At 48.7% G+C, this 24,447-nt stretch overlaps 7 protein-coding genes across 7 annotated transcripts; 4 read left to right on the forward strand and 3 right to left on the reverse strand.

The window, feature by feature from the left end:
• Nucleotides 1-8: 8 nt before the first annotated feature.
• RhiXN_04222 (uncharacterized protein) lies at nucleotides 9-717 on the forward strand (the record flags this gene model as incomplete). Its single annotated transcript, XM_043324039.1, has 4 exons — nucleotides 9-47; nucleotides 97-193; nucleotides 286-419; nucleotides 472-717. 4 exons carry the CDS (start codon nucleotides 9-11, stop codon nucleotides 715-717), a joined length of 516 nt encoding a protein of 171 aa, XP_043176458.1.
• Nucleotides 718-1,039: 322 nt separating this feature from the next.
• On the reverse strand, nucleotides 1,040-3,820 carry RhiXN_04223 (cytochrome P450 family protein; the record flags this gene model as incomplete). Its single annotated transcript, XM_043324040.1, has 12 exons — nucleotides 1,040-1,117; nucleotides 1,233-1,332; nucleotides 1,530-1,958; nucleotides 2,014-2,204; nucleotides 2,258-2,529; nucleotides 2,592-2,746; nucleotides 2,877-2,944; nucleotides 2,991-3,095; nucleotides 3,276-3,334; nucleotides 3,407-3,566; nucleotides 3,629-3,731; nucleotides 3,783-3,820. The coding sequence occupies 12 exons, from the start codon at nucleotides 3,818-3,820 to the stop codon at nucleotides 1,040-1,042; spliced, it is 1,758 nt and encodes a 585-aa protein (XP_043176459.1).
• A 909-nt stretch (nucleotides 3,821-4,729) lies between these two features.
• RhiXN_04224 (F-box-like protein) lies at nucleotides 4,730-6,409 on the forward strand (the record flags this gene model as incomplete). The annotated part of the gene is made up of 1 exon (XM_043324041.1): nucleotides 4,730-6,409. The coding sequence occupies one exon, from the start codon at nucleotides 4,730-4,732 to the stop codon at nucleotides 6,407-6,409; it is 1,680 nt and encodes a 559-aa protein (XP_043176460.1).
• Nucleotides 6,410-11,519: 5,110 nt separating this feature from the next.
• Nucleotides 11,520-13,274, reverse strand: RhiXN_04225 (alpha/beta hydrolase family protein; the record flags this gene model as incomplete). The annotated part of the gene is made up of 8 exons (XM_043324042.1): nucleotides 11,520-11,693; nucleotides 11,780-11,871; nucleotides 12,040-12,070; nucleotides 12,306-12,443; nucleotides 12,575-12,704; nucleotides 12,761-12,933; nucleotides 12,983-13,067; nucleotides 13,129-13,274. The coding sequence occupies 8 exons, from the start codon at nucleotides 13,272-13,274 to the stop codon at nucleotides 11,520-11,522; spliced, it is 969 nt and encodes a 322-aa protein (XP_043176461.1).
• A 145-nt stretch (nucleotides 13,275-13,419) lies between these two features.
• RhiXN_04226 (WD40 domain-containing protein) lies at nucleotides 13,420-14,849 on the forward strand (the record flags this gene model as incomplete). The annotated part of the gene is made up of 8 exons (XM_043324043.1): nucleotides 13,420-13,518; nucleotides 13,575-13,721; nucleotides 13,769-13,907; nucleotides 13,961-14,157; nucleotides 14,209-14,366; nucleotides 14,421-14,507; nucleotides 14,556-14,637; nucleotides 14,691-14,849. The coding sequence occupies 8 exons, from the start codon at nucleotides 13,420-13,422 to the stop codon at nucleotides 14,847-14,849; spliced, it is 1,068 nt and encodes a 355-aa protein (XP_043176462.1).
• A 2,221-nt stretch (nucleotides 14,850-17,070) lies between these two features.
• RhiXN_04227 (amino acid permease) lies at nucleotides 17,071-22,468 on the reverse strand (the record flags this gene model as incomplete). Its single annotated transcript, XM_043324044.1, has 26 exons — nucleotides 17,071-17,242; nucleotides 17,297-17,320; nucleotides 17,378-17,448; nucleotides 17,506-17,665; nucleotides 17,715-17,898; nucleotides 17,954-18,052; nucleotides 18,111-18,168; nucleotides 18,220-18,292; nucleotides 18,350-18,381; nucleotides 18,441-18,819; nucleotides 18,875-18,904; nucleotides 18,958-19,037; nucleotides 19,104-19,247; nucleotides 19,317-19,618; nucleotides 19,707-19,862; nucleotides 19,927-20,437; nucleotides 20,491-20,661; nucleotides 20,713-20,778; nucleotides 20,829-20,924; nucleotides 20,978-21,088; nucleotides 21,141-21,758; nucleotides 21,832-21,978; nucleotides 22,038-22,073; nucleotides 22,139-22,169; nucleotides 22,245-22,264; nucleotides 22,325-22,468. 26 exons carry the CDS (start codon nucleotides 22,466-22,468, stop codon nucleotides 17,071-17,073), a joined length of 3,915 nt encoding a protein of 1,304 aa, XP_043176463.1.
• A 228-nt stretch (nucleotides 22,469-22,696) lies between these two features.
• On the forward strand, nucleotides 22,697-24,004 carry RhiXN_04228 (uncharacterized protein; the record flags this gene model as incomplete). Its single annotated transcript, XM_043324045.1, has 6 exons — nucleotides 22,697-22,780; nucleotides 22,834-23,457; nucleotides 23,519-23,626; nucleotides 23,685-23,735; nucleotides 23,803-23,840; nucleotides 23,896-24,004. 6 exons carry the CDS (start codon nucleotides 22,697-22,699, stop codon nucleotides 24,002-24,004), a joined length of 1,014 nt encoding a protein of 337 aa, XP_043176464.1.
• Between the last annotated feature and the right edge of the window lie 443 nt (nucleotides 24,005-24,447).

The raw sequence follows: 24,447 nt of genomic DNA on the forward strand, positions 1-24,447 counted from the left end.
CACGCGAAATGTATCGTGTGCTTGTGGGCGGAGATGAAGGTCCAAAGGTAATGATTTTGGATAGTATCATCAAGGTGTATACTGACGCTTGAATAGCGACCACCACTTCCGGCTTTAATTACCACGGAACCGGACCAAAGCTTCTTGTCCAAACACTACGAGTCTCTGCAGAAAGATCCAAATCGCGATCCACGTGCGCAGTTCAGACCGGATCCAGCGACTGCACAAGGCACTGGCATGTCAAGCAATACCTTGCGAAAGCGAATTACTAATATATTGTTTCAGGTGCTGGTGTGGTTGGGCCGATGGGTAGTAGTAGTTTCAGCCTTCCTTCGGTTGAAAAGGCCATGATGGATATGGACGGGGACGATGTTAGTGCGAAACTGGCGAGGATGGCCGGAGCTAGTAGCACTCGTAGAGTAAGCATATGCACATCCCATTGACACGCAAACCTTACGTCCATTTCAATAGGCACAGATGGCATCTGCACTCACAAACCCACCCTCGAGCGGACTCAATCAAGCTCCCATCCCTCCACCCTTGACCCGATCAGGTACATCCAGTGGTTCTCAACAAAACGAACACCAGGTTCTGCAGAACTTTTTCCAGAGCTTACTCAACACTAGACGTGACAGCACACCTGCTGGAGGTGCATCCGGTGCTACTACTACCAATCCCGCGCCGGCGCCTGGAGATACATCGGGCTCTAGTTCTTAGACGTGGTATGCTTTTTGAGTTTATATACAATAGGATCGTCGGTTTGTTCCCGCAATCAGATACCAATGAATACCCGAGATATATGCAAATATGCCTGAACCTGAACATATACGGTAACTTACGCGCCGAACTCAACATACCCATAGGGGTATAATTGCCATGTGGTTTGATACCCCAAGCACCAGAGCCTGGCTTTTCGTAATCCGGTGATCGGCCTTCGGTCCGTGAAATAGAAATGAATTGAAGAAATCCCTCAGGTTACAACCACAGTAATGCATACACCCGAAACACAAACTCAGTCTCATCCATACTATAACCCGACTCAATTCTTCTCCACGCGACGCTTCATTCCGACGTAGCAATCCAAAGGTTTGCGCAAGAACCCTTCTCTCGTTTTAAGCTAGGAATTAGAGATTAGCCTCAGCCGGGGAAAAAAACACGAGCGCGTGGCTAAGAGGAAATAGCTAATGCGCGCATGGAAGAGAAAGGTGCGAATGACGATTTTAGTAACTTACCAACTCGTTGGGTTTCAGCAGCTCAAACTCATATCGGGCGAAAACAGAAGAAATAATGATCTGTAACTCCATACTTGCCAAATTACGCCCAACACACGCCCTAAATGTCAAACAATATGCGTCAGCAATCGAATAAAATGAGGCATAGACGAAGGCAGTCGCTAGCGCGGTTCTCTCTCTCCTCTTGATTCCATGCGTGCCATCCAATTCATCCACCCATTCAATTATCGATAAGTGTGCTCTCGCTGAATGGAGAGAACTCGGCCCAGAGAAGAGACAGGGACTGATCCAACTCACCTCGGTCCGTACGAGAATGGATTAAACGCTTTGGCCATTGGCCCAGTACCTACACCGGCTTGAACGTCGGTGCCTGCTTCAATCCATCGCTCGGGCCTAAATGCCTCCACATCTTCGCCCCAAACGGCCTGGTCTCGATGGATAGTAAAGCTCGGCACACTTAAAACTGAGCCCGGGCCAAACTTTTCACCACAAACCTCCAAGACAGTCCCAGGAGGAATAACACGGGGGAGGCCCATAGATGAAGTAGCGTGCAGACGCAACCCTTCGTTGATGCATGCATTGAGGTACGGAAGAGACTTGACATTTTCAAACGACGTGGCAGGGGTGGTCATCGTTCTAGGAGATAGATGTTCATCCAGCTCCGCTTGGAGCTTGCGTTGCTTTTCAGGGTTAGCAGCGAGGTAGTAAGTAATAGCACACGACGAGCTGCAGCGATCCCTAGATGAGTATGCCTGATATACGATTTTAAATATGGACTTACTTGCTCGTCGTGTCGCTCCCAGCGATCAACTGCGTCAATGCCTCGGCCGTCAACTCCTCTCTACCCATAGGAGCCCCACTCTCATCCTTTCCTTGCAACAGTTTTTCTAACAAATCGGTTCTCTTCTTCTTCCCCTTGACTTCCCCTTGCTCTCCCTCCTCGTCCTCGTCATCCTCTTCGTCAGGCAACCCCTCTCCAAGCGTTTGGTCACGGCCGCCACAGCCAGGCCAGCCAGGCACTGGACAGCTTGGTTCCCGCGCGCATACCACGGTACTCGCTTGGCCCAGGGGCGCCACCACGGCGGCATCACGCCCAGACTTGCAGCATAATCACCACGGTCGTTCAAGATCTTGATCGCCGGTACGTGTTTGACAGTACGTTTGGTGGACTTGGCGCCGTCGCCGTTGCTCTCGACGTGTTCGATCATGGGCGCGCTATCGCGTTGTGCAGGGATCATTCCAAACGGCGAGCCAAACGCGAGGTCCCCGATAATGTCGAATGCGAGGTAATTATAGTCTATTATTTAGACAATGAGTATATCTGGGGAAGAGGGAGAGTATAGGGGGGGGGGGACATACGTGGTAAGCAATCGAACCATGCGCGTCCGTCTCGGGCCTCCCAATCAGCACCGTTTTCGCCCTTGGCAGCTAACATGCACCGTTCGTCCCACTGTGCACAGAATTTGCGAACATGTCGTCGGATGTGGGGCTCAAACGCCAACACATTCTGTTGACTGAATACATGTGAGACAAGCTTGCGTTTACCTGCAAGCAAAAGAATGGGTCAGAGTTAGATACCGGCGGCAATAAAGTACATCAGGGGGGGGGTGCCGCGTGAGCTGAAAGCGATTAATCAAAAGGTACCAGGGGGCAGGTGAGGCAAATACAGCGAGGTAGGAGAGTGGGAGTGGGGAATGGCACAACAAGACGGCCTTAAAATGTAGAGTGAGACGGCAGCGCGGGGGAGGGGAAGCTTACGGGTATGTTCTGCCCTGTCCCGGGTATTGAACAGTCCTCTCCGGATAGACACAAAGCATCGTAGAATTCAGTTTTAAGCGTGCCGTTGCCGTGCGCATAGACAATCTACGGCAAGATCGTTAGTGCTCGCCCGATGGAATCACGATGCGCAACGTGGGAAACGATAATGCAGTACAAATACGAACGGAGGATAAAACAAGAAACGCGAAAAGAAGCTGGGTCGAATCGCAAATTCAAAATACCCAAACTGGAAAGGATATAAGATAGACTCAGGCTGCGACTCACTTGCAACGCCTCCGGGTCGGCAATGCTTATGTGGTTCGGTGCCAGTCGCACAAACTTGCCTATTCTCACCCATTCAGTCTTTGCTCTTGACGTCGACCATGGCGGAGAGGGGGGGAGGGGGGGGTACGTACCATACTTTTTGTGCATTTCGTGTACGCGCTCACTTCGGTCTCCTTGGGCGGCAGCATGGGCGAGCCAAGCATCGCTCAGCGCGTTGAGCCATGGGCCTTTGATCGTAGGACGACGGTAGTTGTGCGGGTCAAGCAAGTAGGGCACAAGGTGAGCCGCGACCTTGATACGTGAAGGTTATATTTCGTGCTATTCTTATTGAACGACGACTAAAGGACACCCACAAAAACTATTCCGGCGCCGATCGGCACATACACCAGCGTCGGACTCCAGTCTGTCAACGTCAACGACATGAGAAAAGCTAGTGGTCGTTTTCGGCCTGTAATGCTGGCACAGGCTTTAAGCCTGTGTCCTGAACAGGGTCAACTGACAACCAACCTAGTAAGTTCCTCCCGGGACGCAGTGACCACTCCCATTGAGACCTAGTGATCCGTGCGGTGGGCGCAAATGGTATTACTTGATTTAGGTCGCTACCTGACGTAATGTGGTCGGCACACACGAAAAGTCATCCGACCCGAGGCTGGGATGATGTTCTCAGAGCTAATGTGGGAAGTTCAGAGGCCAAAAGCGGTATTCTAATCAAGGTACGGAGGCCTTCTATTAGGCTTGGTGAGTATATGCGCGAAGGATGCCTCATGGTCGTCGTCTCCACGTGGGTGATGCTAAGCGCCGGGCGCGGAAAAACACGGAGTTGGGGGGAGACTATGACCCAGTTGGTGAGAGGTCTATGGGGGTGAGTGATGAGCCAATTAATAGAGTCACATAACACGAGGTCGATGAATAGGATAGGATCGAGACACGGAAGGAATTGAGGGCAATTTGACGTTAGGCCGTTGGCGTTGGAGGCAGGACCCAAGCTGGTAGCCCCAGAGTAATAGCAGTAATGCAACGGTGCGTCTGGCCATTGCGGCGGGATCATTTCGCGCGCAAATAGAAGTGATGGCCGTTGACCTGCAGGCGAATGAGTGCATCATTGCGTTACGTTTCAGACAAACAGAGCAGAGGACATTCGCGCTCAGTAGGAATTAGCTCAGGCGCGAGGATTCTGGGTGCGGGCCTATTCGAAACCGCGTGGGGGGGAACTCTGAATTGGTTCTCCCTTGCTGGCTTTGATTGATGGCCAGAGTGTGGATTTTTGTGTACCTTTGGTGAGCCGGGGGCTAAGTTGGTCACGTGTAGGAGAGTGTGCGGGGATGGGGTCTGGACCGGGCGACGGACGATCAAGGGGCCCAAGAGGAGAGATAAATGTCTGAAGAGGGCTCTTGGGGTCTTTTCGTTTGGTGCATGCCCGGCAACTGAACGACTGTTGATTGTAACTCCGGTGGATGCATACTTGTCGCCGCGAACCCAGTGACCGCGTATGCCAGTGCGCGGGTGGACGGAACGACATTGACGCCTATAGTGTTCTGAACGACACTGTGCAAGACGCCGAATCGAGTCTTGCGGCTGCCCAGAAGCGCCTTGAGCTTGTACGCCGGCGTGACGGGTCTTCTGCGCGCGAACACAACACCCGGCGCCTGCACACGATACTGCCACCGGAGCTGCTATTGCACGTCGCCCGATACGTCGTCGCTGACAATCCCCGCGCTGCCCCAAAGCTAGCCGCCATATGCACAGCCTTTCGCGACATTATACACTCCACTCCGGACCTCTGGCAACGCATCTACATTACCCAACGCGACACGGACCCTGCTGAGATTGTCCATGCCTATGTCCAACGCTCTGCCCAGCGTCATCTCGACATTTCTCTCCGTATATTTGCTGTAGACGACCCAGCCACTCCCGGCTACGACGACTCGGAGCGCGACATTGGCAACCTCTACGAGCGTCTCACCGAGGCACGTGAGTCCCTCAGGGGTCGCTCTCACCCCTCTCCCGACGAGTGGCCCCCTGCCCTTGAGACACTGCTCAACGAGCTGCATGCATTCAAGTCCCGTGCCATCACCGTTGCCGAGTGGGACTCGTCATTGGCTCGCGCCGTCGACATCATATTCAACCAGTTTCATCGCTGCATTCGCTTCGAGTTTCTCTCTACCCGCAGACGTCCCACCGAACTCATTGCAGACCGCATACGCGAGACTAGTGCACCCAAACTACGCGATCTTGTACTTCACGTTGATCCCAGCTGTCGCCTACCCCCGGTCGCACCCCGGGACGCACCCATGCTTGCCTCGGCTGATGTCCAAGGCGTGCTCGTATCGCCTGTTCCTCCCTTTAGGTTAGTCCTGCCTTTCATTTCGCAAGGCCCATCTCACACCCCTCCCAGCGGTTTACGTCAACTGCGCCTGGTAAACGGCACATTCGAGGCCCCAGCTACTCCCTTGACCAGCATCCTTTCTCTCCTGGGCGCCAACCCCGAGCTCGAAGAGCTATCTTTGCAGCCCAACATCCCATTGCCCGCACCCTCTACCACTCACGCTTGTGCAAATATCTCCTTGCCTCACCTCAGTCGGCTGCGCCTAACACACAACGTCAGGCTCGAGCGCCTTATGCAGATCCTCCAACTTCCTGCCCTAACCGAGCTAACCCTCAGTCTACAAGCTGGATCTCGTCCCGCTCCCCTCCGTACTATTTTTCAAGGCCAGCCTTATCCCAAACTACAAATGCTCCACCTCAACAATATTTTCGTTCACGCTGCTTCCACCGACCTGGTCACGGCCCTCAGGCATCTCAACACCTTGCGCAAATTGGTCATCTCCGACAGCATCCTCAGCGAGAATGTCTTGCGTACACTCTCCGACCCCGAGTGTTGCCCAGCCCTCGAAGAACTACTGTTTGAAAAGTGCGAGGGCATCACCGAGGAGGGTATCTTGGGCATATGGAATGCTAGGGAGAGTCACCAATTAGGTAGGAGTCCTGGCTCCCGACGTATCGAGCTTTGCCGATCTTCGAGCACTAGCAGCACTTCCAGTGGCGACACTGAATTAGGCACTGGCTTGCGCCTGCTCGTCGTGCGCAACTCTTCGGCCCCGTTGGCCGACATCCAGTTTGGCGAGTCCCACTAGGGAGGTCCTCATTGGGCCAGCTCGCTCCACATGACGGCGTATTGATTCCTACCCGGCCCCACTTCCGAGCCCGGCGCACAGCGGTAGCGTACATTCGGTTAGAGGGGGCAAAGTTCTATGGCTTCCGTTCTGGATTCTAGATCTCCTTTCCTTCCCACCGCTTGCCCATTTCTCTCCCTCTCCCTCTCATCCACTAGACGGCCTTGCCGTATCTCAATTACCGCGCTCGATCCTCAGCACCTCCCGATCTCCAGCCTGATGGACACAATCTGTCACATTTGTGTGACATCCCCTCATCCTCGGTCTTATTCCACACATCCCAAGGGTTCAGATTGGTCGGCTCGTTGGGAGGGAAGGAAAGAAAGGGCAGTTATGACGATATGCGCTGATCGGGGTGACGCCGTAATTGGGAAACTGGGTCTAGACCGCATCAGGAATGCCTTTTTTCAATCAAAACCATACGGCTGCCGATATTTTATTAGGAGAGCAGGTTGTATGCGCCGTGTACGATATGGCTTCAGTTTTGGATTGGTCGCGGGGTGCAAAGATACGTATGTCACATGGGGCGTTCTTTTCGGTTTTATTCGCACTTGCTTCTCGTCTCGACTCATTAGTTTTTTTTTGTTCTACAATATCTTATCTCAATTGTATCAGTACTCGTTGTTGCCTTGTTGTAATCTGCTGTACTACTCCGTCTTTCTTCTTTATGGAGTTCTGCTGGACGGTTTCTCGCTCATTCTGTTCCTCGCATCATCTCCGTTTCTCTGATCTGCGCATGCTCATCCGCACGTCTCATGTTTATCGTGCTTGATCTTATGGTCTTTTGAACTTTTCTGTTCCACACCTTCTCATCCCGTGCAATGCGATCGCAGATGGATCAAGGCATTTCAAGCGGTCTTCCCGCTGATTCGACCAGATTCGGATCTTGGCCAGGGGGAGAGAATCACATAAGCTCGGCCATATTCTCTATGCGATCTTCGGTCAACTAGCGTATAATTACTTACTTTGGAGTAGTACATGTACAAGTGACCGAAACAAACAAGAAAAATTCCGTGTGGACCTGAATCCAAGTCGCGGTCTGGAACTTGCGTGGCCGTGGTGTCCATTTATGACTTGGTCCACCAGTGGGTTTGATGACCGGATCGCCTGGCCAATGCGCATGAGCCATCTGGAGTCGGTTTGTTGTGGGGGACAAGACGCCACCTGAGTAACCTAAATACGGGGTGTGTATACACGAACGTATTCCCAGATAAAACACAACATCGCCCCCTGGGACCGTGGAATTCATGATATGACTGGTATCGATGGGGCCGGATTCCAGTCACTTACACCCCCAATGACATTCCACACATTTCCCATTTGACGCGCTCGGCGCTCAGTGGTACAACTTTTTGCTTGGGGGGGAGGTTAACGTTGGGCACATACGGTTAGTTCCGAGTCACAAACTTGGACAGTTTGAATTGAGACCAGTACGGTATGCATAAACTCTCCGAGTTAACGTTGGGTTCGCATGGGTAATACATGCTATTGGTAAAAGAGATAACACCTTGTATGATATCATGTAATGTCGCTATTCGCACCGAACTCTATTTGTACGAAGGTCATCCCTGAAGGTTGGGGATGATATGCATATTATTCATTAAGGCTGTGTTTACCAGCAAACGACGATCCATGACCAGGTGGGGGGTGTTGCTACATACATGATGCGGGCTCTATCGGAGCTTAAGCTCCCATGCGATTGCATAGCTTGCAGAATCCTCCGGATGTCCCCCCACCCTGCTACTACACCGCGTTCACAAGGTGATAGACCGTTCATCTAGCCATGGCCCCCGGCGACCCCTGTCAACAGTCTCGGCCCCGTAGACGTTAACGTTCGACAGCTCAGAGCTACCCGTATCCGAAAAGAAAAAGGGCCTCGTTCATAGGTGTATTCGTCGGCTACATATGACACCCGTCCTTCTCGCTCCTCCGTCATCATTCCGTGTCGCCATATAAGTTCACATGGGTATTATGTGTATACGTATACGCCGTACATTCGTCTGTGTATATCCTTACAAGGTACCGCATTTCAATGTTCTGCCGCACACCCCACACAAGATTCTATTGCCTCGTTCGCGAAACGGACCGGCTGAGAGCTTTTGCCTGCCCCGGGTACAGAAGTAACGCGCAAAAAGCTCATTTGTCGTCTGGGGCGGAGGGGGGTTCCGCATGATAACAAGTTCCGGGTAGCACTTTGTCACAACTAGCATAATCAATGAACTTGTTCGGCTCCTGTGTTCCAGCCTTCTTATTCGTGGGCTTATTGGCTAAATGGGCCCATTTGGGCGATGCATTTATTATGAATGACATGGCATTTATTTGTATACTCTTTTTGTTTTTCAGCGTACTCGGCATCTTTAGTATCACGCGGAAACATAGGGAAGAGCTGAAAACGGGACAAAGACAGTTATTCCCATCTCACGACAAGCACCGGTCCGTGCGTTGATCAACCCTACTTTGCGCATGACGTATGTACTCGCGATCCTAGCCGCGCCCTCTCGTCAATGCAGGTAAATCTGCGTCTTCAGCTTCAGGAACTGACGTGACATGCGTGTCATTTGTATGCATCGCCGATGAGCGTGGAGGCGTCGATCGAGCCAATCTCCTGGGATCTTCGAAGACGATTATCGAATATATTATTCTTGTATACTAGTGGCTGCTTGAAGATGAAAGCCTGCATGCATACACGACTTTCTCAGTATCAAGTCGGCCCCTTTCGATCTGCACACGTCCCCCAACATCTAATTAAATTGATTCAATTCAACTTGTTTGTATTTTTATCCAGTTTCAGAGAGATGTATGGTCATCTATAGAGCCCTGCTCTGGCTAAACTGGTCACGGTTCGCTCCGACTGAATATAGTGTAAATCTAGGATGCCGAACCGCTCGGTAGATAAAACAGTAATTAATCGAGTCCAAATTATAAGTAGACCCGACCGGAATAGTATCGGAGCGGTTCATCATCTGACAGGTTATGAAGGTTAGATCCATGGGCTCAACGTATATCAGTGTCAATTTATCCATAATAATGACACCGGAATAGAGATCCTGGTCCCCTCTTCTACATTAAGAGCGCAGTGCCAAAAGTCTATAACCAGCTGCTGGGGTGCAGAACAACCCCAGAACTCTAACTACAGCCCATCTGTGACCGGCAGGTTATACCTGATCCGAATGTACAGCATGAATGTGGGACAACGCCCGCAGCCGAAAGAAAAGGGTTCATGTGAACGTCATCCAGGTTTTCTGGGGGAGACAATCCGTGAAGTATCGCTGACAAATGCCGAATAGGTATACTGGTCCTGAGGTTATGGTCATCTCTTGTAATAACTACAGTATGAAAGGGCACCAGGCATTGTTCGTCTGCAATTGATAGTTATCTGTATGTGGTGTATGATTTCTGGGGTGTGGGGCGCAGAATCGAGGGTGTATAGAGAAGTCACAACGAGCGCTATATGCGCCGCGATTCTCTTGATCGGTTTATGTTTTCCTTGCCAACATTGTCCGCATATATCCATAACTCACGCGAGGCCCTGGGAGGTTTGACACAAACATAGCTATGTAAGATTTCCCCGATTTTCAGCCCGATCTTGTTGCGTAGTCTAGAACTTAATGTGTGCGCTTGTTTTCTTATTCTTCTCGCTGCTAATACTTATACGACATGCTCTGGTTGGATGCTCCGACCTGTAACCACCGTATGTGTTCTGAAATGTCATTGTTCACATATCGTATTGTTTTATGCTAGCGAGGAACACAAGGAGCGCGTGGCATAGTGCTACACAGATGAATCACTACTTCCAAGCTTGCGCTCGGATGAGCGTAATCGCGAACCTCAAAGGGATAGACAAATTGGATACCGACATGCTGCAATACACACTAGACCAGAATTATAGGTCCCGCGCAGTGCTAAAGATGTCTAGGCTTTTATTCAATCCTCTGTTAGGGCGCATGCCTTCACCAAATAATCAATAGATTACTCACATGTACCCCTGTTTGCACAGACCATGATATTAACTCTGGGCTGTTATTCGGCTTTTACCGCCCTCTGTAAGCATATTACCTATGATAGTCACGTAAACTCATTCGATTCCTCTGGAGAAATCGAATCGAATTCTCAGAGCATATATGGGGCGATTCTAGCTCGCGACCGATTCGGTAATCCTAAGACAAGCTGTGGGATCGTGGGTCATAAGATCTGTTAGTTAGGAAGACTCGAGAGTATGTGCATCTCACATAGGAATAACATGGAACTATGATCCTTCAGGTGAACCAGGGTGTACTGGGATCCTGGTTACATTCTTGTGTGAATCCAGCTGTAAACAGTACGCCGTAACGTAGGTAATTAATTAGTCAAACATGATGTACAGTCTACAAGATGAGGTGAGGCGGGTAGTCCAGGACCCAGTATCTGCCTAAAATTGAATTCCATAGGTCGACAACGAAGGATGAACTCGTTTGGTATGCGTGATGTAAGACCCAGGTTGGGATCGGTCACACTCCATGGCCACGCCATTTTCCACGAGGAAGGTTGTGGAGATCTTCTGTCAGTATGTACATCGTTCGTATTTTCTTGCGCTGAGTCCATGCAATTTATGTACACGACATAGATGGCGTAAATTCGGAACCGTATGAGATTTACGATGCATGTAGATCAGAAAGTGCAGCACGTAGTAGGCACCGTACACTGTGCAAGGTTATAATGCTGAAAATTAGTGCGTGTGTTTAAGTAAGAATTGAGCTGAAATCAAGATCGATACATACTGATTTGAGGTATCAATTATTCCATAGTCTGATTCATGCTGAGGGAGGCATACTAACATTGTAATTTTTAGGCCATATCCTACTGAAAAAAGGAGTCTTTTACTGATGTACTGATTTTCAGGATCTTATCACACCACAGTGGTATAATTCAAATTAAGAAAAGAAAGAGCAGTAGTTTTACATTGAATCAACCTGTTCACGAGCCATCCACTCAAACATTCATTTGGGTATGCACGTAACATGAATATGTGCTGTTGTCCTCTACCAAGCGAAGACATTTTGGGCTTACTAACATGCATTACAAGGGCTTCAGACTACAACCTCGCTTTAGTCATAGCCTTGCCACCTCGCTCATTTTCTTGCCGGACCAGAGTCTCGACCCATTCAATCACCTTGTTGGTAACCTGTTCGCGGGCCTCGACCATCAACCAGTGCCCTTTGCCTGCAAGCTCAACTACCTCAATTGAGGGGACAAATTTGCGCATACGCTGAGATGAATTCAAGATTCACAGGAGCAACGAGGATTAGTTCCATTCAAGAACGAAAGATGGAGAGGAAATCAGTTCAGACTCACCTGAACATGCAGTGGCTGGCATGTCGGATCGGAGCGAGGCCAGAAAAACAGAGCGGGTAAGCTAGGGGGGAGTGAGGAGCCGAGTTTTCCCTCTAATGTCCAGTTGGGTTAGCGTCCGATCGTTTAACCTCGGCAGTACAAAGAATAGAATAGGGGCAAGACAATAGGGTGCGCATATAAAGTGGGGAAAAGGGGTTGTTCGGCAAAATAAGGGTGACGACCATAGTCGCTGATAGAACAATTTGGCTACTTCAACTCACCTCTTTCTTCTTCCACTCGGAGTTTGGCGGTCTTATAGTACATAGTAGGCCCATACATTCCGCATTTTTGGAATGTATTTATATATATACTCCTTTCCTGTGTTTATGGGAATGCAAGATTCCAAGGTCAAACAATCAGCGAGATGAATCTATAGACGGAGCCAAATATTCGATAGGAGAACTTTCAAGCGCAGCTAACCAAAACTCAGCTGCGGGGTATGCTTCCTTTCGGCCACCCGAGGAGTAGATGAATAAGTGCGACGTACCTTGTCGGAGAGAATATCGGTCTTCTTTGGCGCTGGGGTGCGCCCTTTAATCAGTGCTTCAAGTTGCCCTTCTCTGACAAATGATACATCCTTCCCTGTGAGTGGAGAACGATAGATAGCATCAATAAAGACGGGGACCTAGAGAAATTCTCGGTGATTAGTTGGCCACATGTTATATCATTGGGATGTCGAATGGTCCAGACAACTGTCTATCACATGTTCGAACCCATTCGTTGGACCTGCAACAGCTTGGTAACAAGGGTACCCACGTTTTGATGTATCTCTACTGCTGACTTGGGATCTGCTAAATACTTTTGGTAGCCAAACTTGGGCACCCGCCGGATCATCTCGTCCATCGGAATGTACTCTGGCGCAGGGGGGTAGAAGGGGACCGAAAGCCTTCGGGATGTGCATAAGCACATAATAAAATCAAGTGAAACTAACAATACACCTACGCAATAACAGCTCGAACCCGCTCTGGATACCATAGACAGAAGCGCCAGACCGTCTCGGCGCCCCAGTCGTGTCCAACCAAGATGACACGCCGTACTCCAAGAAGATCGAGCAGTGCAGCCAGATCTGCGCAGATCGACTTGGTTGTATAATTTCGAATGTCCCTTGGTTGGTCCTTGGAAATATTTTGAGCAATTTGGGTTGAATAAAATAGTTAAGCTTACCGTTCCCCCATACCCAAGTTTGTCAGGTACAATCACTCGCCATCCTTGCATCGCCCAGGGTTTAATTTGATGGCGCCATCCGTACCTGTTCAAGAGGGAAGATCCAGCCGTTGGTGTATGACGGTATTGTATTGTTTCTAACTAACCAACAGTCGGGGAAGCCGTGGACCAGCAACAAGGTGGGGGCGTCAGGGCTGTGGTCACCCCGAGGATATTGATCTATAAAATGATAACTATGTCCCGTAGAAAGTTTCTCATAACGATGGTTAAAGTCTTTTGGATCAATTTCCATACTTGTTGGGAAGATTGTGGTAGTTGAGCGTTCGGCAGTCGGGTGTGATTAAATGCCGGAAAGACTTGGTTTGCAAATATGATAGTCCGTGGAAGCGGAGACGGACAGCCAGTCACCGCTTACCTCAGACCTTTGCAATCCTCCAATGCCAACGAACATATCCAAAGAAGAAGAGCAAGCGCCTCCGTCAGTGAGGGCTGCTACACCTCCCCCATACCTTTCCGCATCGGCACGAAAAATAGTGGTAAGCTAGTTGAAGACGGTAAATTAACTTGATACATTTGACCTGCTGTTTTCCAGGTGCCCCAATTTACGACCTTCCAGCCGCGGAACTTCTACCGTTCTGGGAATGACTGCATCAACAAAATCACTTGGTCCTGCGATGGAAAACGCCTTGCCAGCTGTAGCAACTCCAAGGAAGTCAAGCTCTGGGACATCGAGCGCTCGGTAAGCTTATTTGTTGTCCAGTTTGCAACTCGACTCACCGCGCTCAGCTAGACAACGCCGATCTTTCTCTATCTGGTACAAACAAAGATCCTATGAATCATGTCGCTTGTCACCCAATGCATCCACAACTCTTGTGTTCCGCAAGTCGAAAAGCCGGTCAAATATATTTCTGGGATGCGCGCCGCTGTAAGTCCCGAAACAGACCGAGTGCATTCCCTTCAAAACTTATGATTCAACAGTCAAGAAGGAGCTTTACACGATTCCCATTGCTGTCGATTCCGTTACTTACGCACCAGATGCTCAGACCGTGCTTGCGATGGACAGAATGGACAACATGCGAATCATCGATTGTCGAATGGTTGGATCCAGTGAACCCAACGAATGGTCTCTCAGAGAGGAGTCATTGAGACTTGGATCAGACGCTGGCGGTGATTCGGTGAGTGGGCTACTTACATTTTAAGTGTATTGATAGCAAATGTGTAAGCAGGTGTATCAAGCAATATTCAATCACGTTGGGGATATGGTATTTTTAGCAAAAGAAGACGGTCAAATAACCATGGTCGAGTATCCTTCACTGAAAATCTGGCATAGCCTGCCAGCTCATGTTACCGCATGTTATACTTTGGCTCTTGATCCTCGCGGAAGGTGAGTAGATTGCCTTTGTCATTGATATCGGGTCTCACAATATGGGAACGCCAGTTACCTCGCATCAGGAGGAGCTGATGGGTTTGTGAACCTGTTCGACACTGCCGAATTTATCGCATCGAAAACGGTTCCTACTATTGAGTAAGTGCCTGATTTATATTGGTGAACCAATGTAATAAACGCTTGCAGCTCGGGAATACGTACGATTGGATTTTCTCACGACGGGGAGTATATCGCAGCTGGATGTGCTGAACAAAGTTCGGTATTCATTGTAAGTATGGTCTAACACTCCGGGAGTTAGTTGCTCAGGTAGCTTGTCACTAGATTTGTACTGAGACTGGTGAGCTCATGCATCGAATCCCGTGTCTTGGAACCCCCTCTACAGTTGCGTGGCACCCGACTCGACACCTACTCGCATTCGGCGGAGATAACGAATACAGCCCTGTCAGCCGTGGAAGGTGGCTAAGTATATTTGGGTCATGATTGTGTACATTTTTCGCCAATAGGTTTCTCATGTGCAAACTTAGTTATTAATTATTGCAGAGCTATAGTCCTCAACCATAAAATATGACATTGACTTAGCTCCGTTGCGCAATTAAAAGGGTTGGACAAACGCAGAGTCGGATTACCATACATAATTTATCTAGTTTCCCGGGTGGCGATAGCGATTATCACCTAAGCCTATCAATTACTTGTGTCCATCAGATGCGAGAAGCTTCGTCTGAGTCTAATAGCCAGCGTATCAAAAGTGCGACGTTTCTCAACTGAATCTCCTGGGTATGATGAGCTATACACCCCTGTTATTCTACTATGATGAACTGATCCAGATATTCGCGGAGAACCACAACAATCCTCGTATATGAAAACTTGGATCCTCACGTTTGGGCCGCGCTGAGTGCTAATATACTTGACTAAATTCCGCGTCACAGCGGAGTGTGGTCGACCAAACAAGCTCCAAGTACCCTGGTGCATTGAGGCAGACAGCTTTTGGTCCATTCTAAAAGATTGTAATATACGTGCTGCAGTTGCACCAGGTACTACTTAACCCAGGTCCCTGCACCTCTATCTATCATTTTAAGGTACAGTCTGTCTCCGATCATGGGTTGTTTGATTGACTTCAATATACAAAAATTACCAACAGTGACGGCGTTGGATCTGAAAACGTGTTCTATCACAAATAAGCCCAATGGGTAAACGTGAGAGAGTTTTCGGTGTTGATGTTAGGAACAATCGCATGCAGAACGGCTTTGTAACTACACGTTGATGTTCTGAACCAGGTTAGTGGACCCTTTCAAAAAACCAAGTACTTTTCTAACACAACACTTTTCCTTTTCATGGAGAAAATAACAATGCTCTAGTATCCACAATGCCGTGAGACACTCCAGTTTGGGTTCAGAGGAGACTATGCTCGAAGTCCAAACGTCCATATGCGTTAAAGGTAATCCCCGGATGAATAGGATTGAACGTGGTAAACTCGCAAGGAAACTTGATCATTGGACTACGCATATATATTAGTTTGAGATGACCTTTTATACTTGTCTAGGCCTTTAAACTCGAAAGCAAGTATACTTTCAATCAAACCTGTCTTATATGAGGATCAAAATATTTTGGTACGACTCGGCTATAATTCCGTTAAGCCCTTTACCAGTTACGAGTCTTGTGTAACATAAGTTCACGACAAGAACAAGGTTCTAGGAAGAGCAACTTAAAACGGTTGTCCACCTCGACAGTCCGCAATAGCATCGGGTCATTAATATGCAAAATTGACTAGTTATAAAGCCAGAAACGAACAGTGCTTCTGTGAAGATAACAGCGTATGATTTTAGCCCTAGACAATGGTGATTGGAGATCCACTATCTGGTCGATCTCGGGAAGACTATCGAGGCTCATCAGAGATAAGTACACGGAGCAATGCAATCGGCAAACTATCCTTCAGTATGATTGTTAGTGGAGAAGCAAAGTCCAAGTATCATTTCGTTTGAGGTTTAGAATCGGATACCTAGATGAGTCGCATTATTGGAGCTAGAGAGTTACCATTATATTGAAGTAGTTGGCTTAACATTGACCATACTGCTTCATAGCAAGTAGCGCGAAAGCCCCAGTTCAATAACATCCATGAAGTATGGTGGTTACGCGGCCAGCCCTGAAAGTGTTATACAGACTCGTGTAAAGAAAGAAGTTGACGCCTCCTGGCGACAAAGAAACAAAGAAACACAAAACCAAGTCTAGGAAACGGGCGTGCAAATGAGACTCATGATACAAGTTCAAAAGCAAAAGTTGAGAAAGCGCGTCCTGAATGGGTGGTGGTTTGAATCTAGAGGCAAGTGACTTTAAGGCTTTAGAGTTCGGACGTCCCCAAAACAAGTACTCACTCGGCCCGAGATAGTAAGCGGGCGCTTGCATGTTGGAGCACAATGAAGATACATATTAGCCCTTCACCATATCTGAGGTAGCCAGCCGGCAGCTATCGTTCAGCAGAACCACCATGCGAAAGTTGCAATGCACAGGACTTAATTGATATTCGGTTAAACGGATGAGACGTTACTCACAGAGCACATAGCGACATTTGTACTAAATATTCGATACCTGTATTATACTGACAAGACGAGAACCTCGGGTCTCACGTACATGGGTACTGTGGTGGCCATACACTTGAAACAGAAGTAATACCATTAACGAAAAATACAAAATATACAGAACACAACTAGAATAGCCAACGTAAGATACGTTGCCACCTGGTACTAGGTGGCTCTTCGGTAAGTCTTGCTTCATACTCGTCAATTTCTTTTTTGCCACTAAACAAATCAGCCTCGGACGAGGGAACAAATGGGGATCGCCGCAGGAGCTTGACATAAATGTATACAGCCAAGAATATGCTAGGAAATGTGCTGTGAGCAAGCTGTATCGTAGGCACTTTCATATGTACTTACAAAACCGACCCGTATGCAAAGATACTAAAAATCACAGCTAAAGTCACTATACATTCGCTCTATTTGTTGAAGTCGACTCACAAGTCAGCTGTCACCCAGCCCCCGTTTAGGAAAACGTAGTAGCCATTGAAAAAGGTAACAGCAGCCGACATCTAGAGGAACGCAAAGGCTTCAGCCTCCAGAAGTGTCCCACTATCTATATGACTTACAAAGAGCCCATACCATGCACCGTATGGTTGGAACTTGGACTTGTAGGGAAGAATATCTCTAGAGATACCCTGAGCTTTCATTGCGGCGTCCCATCTAATCCAGGTTATGCACATGGCCATCCAAGTCACCAATTGAGCGGAAGTTGAAACATTAATAAACCTGTAGGAAGTAAATACGAATAGATTCCGTTGGTATGAAGTTGACGCACCAATCCAACACCTTGGAGGAGTTTTGGTTTACTTGCAGGAACGAGAGGCATCCAACGAGCAATGTAATTGCAACTGCTATCCAAGGAACACCATTCCTATTCGTTTGTCGAATAAAACCAGGTGCAAATCCATCCAAGGCAATCCCGTGTAATGTACGCGACCCGTTAAACAAAAAGGCGTTTCCTGCAAAACATCTCGGATCAGCCCGGGGTAAGAAGCGAGGCAATTAGCCACTCACCAGCAGAGAAAATCGAAGTCAAGATCATCGCGTTAATAATGTGAGGTAGAACCGGGACGTTTAAACGGGTAAGCGCAGCCACATAGGGTGAACGGGCAGCTAAAGGGTCGTGTAAATCACCGTGAGTAGTGATACTGATCTTTGGAACTGAACTTACCTCCTGGCTTTCCTTCACTGATTGCTGCATTGAGGATCGGGTCGTTGTAGGGCACGAGCTGTTCGGTTGTTTGAGTCAATATCAAGAAACCAGAGAACCAGAGACTCACAATGCCAACAGCAAGCGAACCAAGCACGAAAAACAAAATCAGACGGACAAAAACAGTGCGAAATGCTTTGGGCCTTTGTAACTCTAATTAGTTCTAGGATCAAACCTTACAAGCAGAATGAGTAACTCACATGATACGCCGGGGAGACTTGGCCTCGCCGGCCTGCATACATGAATACAAATGGGTAAGATATTCGGGTTATGGGCAAAGTCACTACCCACAATTATACTAAGCATATCTGGACCTGCCACGGCGAACCCTGCACTGAGCACGCAGGCAAAGAATCCCTGGAATCTACCCAGGTCCCCCGTCGATATGTACTCGGCCATCGGGCCCGGATCTCTCCAAAATCTGAAGCCAAATGCATCTCGCTGAGGGTTTACCCCAACCATAAGGAAGAAAGTCATGATCAACAGCCCGGTAATGAGGATCACTTTCATTAGGGAGATCCAGAACTCCGTTTCACCGAAGAACTTGGCTGACCACAAATTCAAGACAGCATATGCAACAAGCATTGCAACCGGAAAGACCGCAGGGTGCACGTCGTCGGTCCAAAAGCCGACGACAGCGGTAAACGCCGTGATCTCGAAGTTGAACAACCTAATTGAGAAAAGCTAAGTCTCGTATGCAAATCGCCAGATCAAATCACACATACGCTACCATACAGATCCAGTAATTCCATGACCTAGTAAATAAAATTTAGATTGAACCACCCATGATGAGAGAAAGTATGCATACGTTGCGGCCCCAAATGCCCTGTCCACCCACCGGGTCGCAAATCGATTAAAAGACGACTCGATAGGCAAAAGACAGACCATCTGAAATGAATCAAATTAGATTGGAATTGCGGAGCAGATTTCAACGCCAAGCTATGAGCTACATACTTCCGCTTGGCCTTCGTTGACACAAAAAATAACCGAGCACCAGAACGCATAGCCAATGAGCAGGCTCAGGGGACCTCCATGAACGAGTGCAGAGCCAATAGCAACGAAGATACTTGTCCCGATAGTTCCACCGATAGAGAAAAGCTGATTACAGCAGAAGTGGCTCAGTATCTACTTGTGCATCTACGGAAACGATGCGGAATGCAAGCCTACCTGAACTTGACGTGCACTTAAAACACGTTTAGTATGATCAGAATGTTGTCCTTCGTCACCATCATAGGACTCGACGTTTACAGAGACCCCTGAGAGTTTCTCCGACATGTTAGCCTTTTCGGTGTCCATGGGGAGAGGAAGCAAGGATGATGGGGATGGGAGGGGCGGCTGTTTCTTCACAGTACATCTTAAGAGGTTGCGAGGTTGGTTATGATAGATGGCTGTGATAAGCAAGAGCGGAACCAGGTACGATATCGAAATGACTGATAGGTGGCAATCCGCCCAGCCTGTGGCGATGCTCGCTTAGGAAGGGGGTAAAATGTTGTAGCAACCGACCAGCCAAGGGCGCTCGCTTAGCGGTGAATTAACTTCGAATATCAACAAACATACAAACAAATCCCGATACTGTGTCACTATGTATACGACCCTCGGTATTGTGGACCATGTCGATCTCTGTCACCTCTTCGATCACTACTGCTGTGGCCCGACCGTTTGTTTCGTCGTTCCTCGTCACGCCAATCCTCATAATCTCTGCGCAGCCGTGAGCTATTATCATAGTCTCGCCTTCGGCGATTCTGTCTTTCATCTTCATAGTCCCGACCTCGCTTACGCCTCTCGCTATCATGGCCTTTATCCCGGTCTTTCTCACGCTTGCGGTCGCGGTCACGAGTACTATCATACCCCCCTGAAATAGGTCGGCCTGAAGCCCCACCATTGTCACGAGGTTGGAAAGCAAACTTAGGTTTTGCTGGAAGATTGTCCTTGGCACGATCATTCGCTTGCCGTTGGTCCCGCGAAGAGCCAGCTGATGCTACCGTGAACAGACGCTCTTTGCATATAATAGAATAAGATTCACCTGTTCGACTAAACCAGTCATCGTCATCTCGGTCACGAGCGGCACGAGATGCCTCGGCCGCTCGATTCCGTCTTATGTTTGCCTCCTTGCCCCGGCGACCAACATCTTGGAGGTGGGGGTCGTCATCAAGCCAAGCAGGTCGGGGTAAATCTCGGTCACGTCCATGTGTATTATCCAGTTCACCGAATGGCCCTCGACTTGCATTGAAGGAACCGAATGCACAAGGCTCAGTAGGTATGCTCGAGGGCTTGGAGTCTTTACAGTCCTGTATCAAAAATTAGTTTCGTTGACCGAGTCGAGCGTAAAAGTAATAATTACATCGCCCCAGTGTCCGCCATTCCCACAATTATAACACCATATATGCGGCGCAATGTACCCTTCTCCCCCTTCTCCGAACCCAATACTTTTAAGAGATTCGCGTTGTTTGAGTACTTGTAGCCGTTCTTCCTCTGATAGATAGACATATGTTTTAAACTGCTCGGGGCATCTCTGCGCAATAAGTAGTTAGCCAAAGCGTTCACAGATGATGATTCTGCTCACTTGAGGAATATGTTTAGATGACCCGCAACGGTCACAACCTATTCGTCCCCTGGGCTGGGGACACGTCTGCCCATCCAAGTTAGCTTTGACTCCACGCTTAGACGAATGCTCCTTACTGACGAAAGATGACCCTTGCCGCCGCAATTAAAGCACACGACACGCATGGGGCAATTACGAGTATCGTGATCATCCCGTTCACCACAGGTCAAACACTGTGATATGCAATCAGTATCAGGAACACAAGGTCGTAGCGCTCTCGACCCACAATCAGCTTTTTGCAATACTTAGCAATGTGTCCCTCCTCTCCGCACGTTCTACAGGCTTTCCTGGAGGAAGCAGCCGATTCCGGGGCGAAATAACGCGATATACCAGTAGCCTAGTTTTAAGATTAGTTACCAATAACTAACAGAAAGGGAGGAAATACTCACTTGGTCATCCTCATAATCCAGATACTCGATGCCATCTTCAATTTCCAGAGCTGCAGTAGAACCCTCCAAGGCAGGGACGTCATTCCCCTCGACCCAAAGTGTAACGTGTTCAGGGAGAGATAGGCCATTAGACTTTGTTCCCCCATCGGTTGTCGGCTTGACGACCTCGGCTTGAGTTGATTCCGTCAGAAAATTACTTAGAGTGGCGATCTTCCCGGCGGCTGCAGCTGCGGTACTGGAGCCAGTGGCTTGATCTTCCACCACCAGGGCGCTTCCCCCGATAAACTCCACTTCGTTGGGCCCTCTACCAGGAGTGTCCCCAGACACCTTACCTTCTTCTGAGCCTTGAAATTCCTTTCTACTCTCCTTGGTGAGGGGTTTCTTAATCGCCTTCGCGTTTGGAATAGCGCCAGATCCAGGGGCGTTGGAGGTTGTGAATCCTATTCCCGTTCCTGGCGGCAAATGCTGCTCTTGTCCGCTATTTACCCCACTCGGCGGTCCAGTGTCAACAAAAAAGAGTTGCTCCACGGGAAGCTCCGATAAAGGGATTTCCTCGAGCTTGTTAGGAGAAGGAGAACGAGGCCATCGATGATGCGCACTATTACCATCTGTTTGAGGCTAACCAACGCATTCCGTTAGAAGCATATCAATGCCAGGATCCTTTGGAATATTTACTAAGACGCTCACGTACCATTTCTTGGGCCCTCGTGCGTTCATCATCAGTTTGCTTTCGGCGATCCTTTCCTTTTGCGTCCGGCGGCCGGTCGCGAGAACCTCGCTTGGATTTGGTATCTTCCTTGTTCTCGTTCGGTATCATCCCAAGGCGTGAAAGCAGGCTCTACATCAAGTCAAATCAGATCCGAGTTAGAATGCCAGCGGATAATCTCAGGTATGTACGTTCGATTTGGCCTGTTCGGGCTGGGATTTGCCTCCCTGTTACACCAAAACTGTCATGTAAATCTCTGTCCGCAAATCCATGATCATAGGATGTGCCTTACCGGCTTGCTTGGCGACGACGGCCCATTACTCCTGAAAATCAACAAAAAAAAAAGTTTGAATCTCGAATGGACCTAGCGTGTGGGTCGTAATGGGACCCAAACATACTGTTGAACACCCTCGGCAACCTACAATTGAGAGGGAAAAGATTAATGGGTGGCGAGATTGTAAATGATGTTGGAACTCACTTCGCTTTCCCCTGTATTTCGGTCCTTGCCGCGTCTTCGCCGGCTTTTGTGTCGAGTCTTACCAGAACTCAATACATCTCTGGTTTTGTCTATCTCAGCAACGTCGTCGTCAGACACTGTAAGGTCAATGACCTTGTCGGGCATTGTCGCCACAAGGGTGCGGGATGAGGCAAAAGTAATAACCACTTGATCGCAAGTGACAGTTGACAGAAAACAGAATAAGCTCACGTGACCTAGAGCTTGCGCTCGGATTGACTGAATACTCTCTCCAATTGACATTTGTTAGTTGTTGGTAGCTATCCAGACTGTTGTATCTCTATTATTATAACTCGAAGTTATAATATACGTTCATTTAACCTTCTAAAACCCGCCATGAGAACCACAGTTAAAGTTCAAAACGAATCTGACGAGGAGGAAGATATCCAGCGTGTGGCTCCAAGCGCCAAGAAGAGCAAAGTATGTGCTCGTTGCCTTGCTCAGCGAAGATACCTTACATTGACATTCATTAGAGAACCCGACATATAGTAGATGACGGAAGCTCAAGTTCGGACCACGGGCCCCCTAGCAAACGTCGCTCATCCTCGGCAGTACCCCCGAAATCCCACAAGTCCAAAACATCAAAGAAATCCGGTACCAATTATACAGATTCGGATTCGGACGCGAACGAAGAAGCCGATGTGGACGTTGAAGGCAGCGGGTCAGAAGCGCTCCCGCCTGAGGATGATGCAGCCGACAGTGCCAGCTCCCATTCGTCTTCGCCAGCAAAATCCCGAACGACACGCAGACAGGCGTTGGCTTCCAGACCCAAATCGAACCGTGTACAGAGCGATGAAGAATCAGGGCAAGCCAGTGAAAATGAGGAGATTGCACCTCTTCCGCGTCAAGCAAAGATACCTACTATTCCCCGACGCCAACAGACGGCCTCGTCCTCCTCAACTCCCACGGCAACCAAACCCTTGCGTAAACCTGTTACTTCTAAGCAGCCCAAGGACAAGGATTCCGAAAGACTATCGAGCGCCACGATTAGTGGTATCCCTTCCATTCCACGAAGACCAAAAGATGCATCGGCGGTGGTGAAAGATACGCAAGACATGGACCTTCTAAACAAGGACGTGTACAATCAACTATTCAACGTAAGTTTATCGTTTCATACCTTTCTTGCCCTGCAGATATGTATCACTATTCCATAAACAGACGCCTGCTAGTTCCAAACCCGTCGCGAAACATGTCCAAAACGAGGCAAAGCAAAAAGAGATCGATGCTAAACGTGCAGCGGCCAAGGCTGCTTTGCTTGAGGCCCGGGTATGTAGCGGAATTCTAAGTCACAACCATGTGGTTCGTGGTAACTGAACTAGCACAGGCCTCAACATTCGATTTACAACTTCCAACCGACAAAGTCCTAGCGTTCGAGGTATGCTTCTTTCCTCCCAGAATCCCTAAATCACAGCCCAACTAGCTAATGCAACTATCCTTTTTAGAACCGGCTTCGCAAGCTTCATCGGTGGTATGCTCCCAGGTAAAAGCCTTCACATACATGTATTGGTTTCCTACCGCTAACACGGTTTCCGAAGCGCTCTTGGCTTTACGTATCATGAAGAACTTCGCCTTCAGCGCCAGCGCCAACAACAGCGTCCAGTCGACGGTAACTCAGACCCTAATCAGTCCACCGTCGCGAGATGATGATTTTCACATGTACCATGGCCATTGATTATAGCTAGATTTGGTACCCTAGTTGTTGTATGGGAAATCAATTCCGTTGGTTACCCGAACTAATATTATGCATTGAGATGGTTTGCGAAATCCACGATTCAAATATAATCTCTTTTCAACGGTAGTTTATTTTAGCACGAGGGAGCGCCAGGGCTGTGTCAAAGGTGTGTAAATTTACAGTAGTCATATACATATCCTAAACAGAGTTTGGCATCAACGAAATTAATGGCCATCTTCTGGTCAATACAATGAGCAAACGAGGACAGGCTTGTCCTCCGCAACCCATGTGAGAAAGAATGCAAAAACGAAGCATAGGTTCATAAGCGGGGTTACTGGCCAAACAGAAAAGTATATGAGAGGCTATATCAAACGGGAGCCGGCGGGGAGAATTCGCAACGAGATCCGCGTGAACG

This window comes from Rhizoctonia solani, chromosome 1, assembly GCF_016906535.1.
Source record: "Rhizoctonia solani chromosome 1, complete sequence".
NCBI classification, from domain to species: domain Eukaryota; kingdom Fungi; phylum Basidiomycota; class Agaricomycetes; order Cantharellales; family Ceratobasidiaceae; genus Rhizoctonia; species Rhizoctonia solani.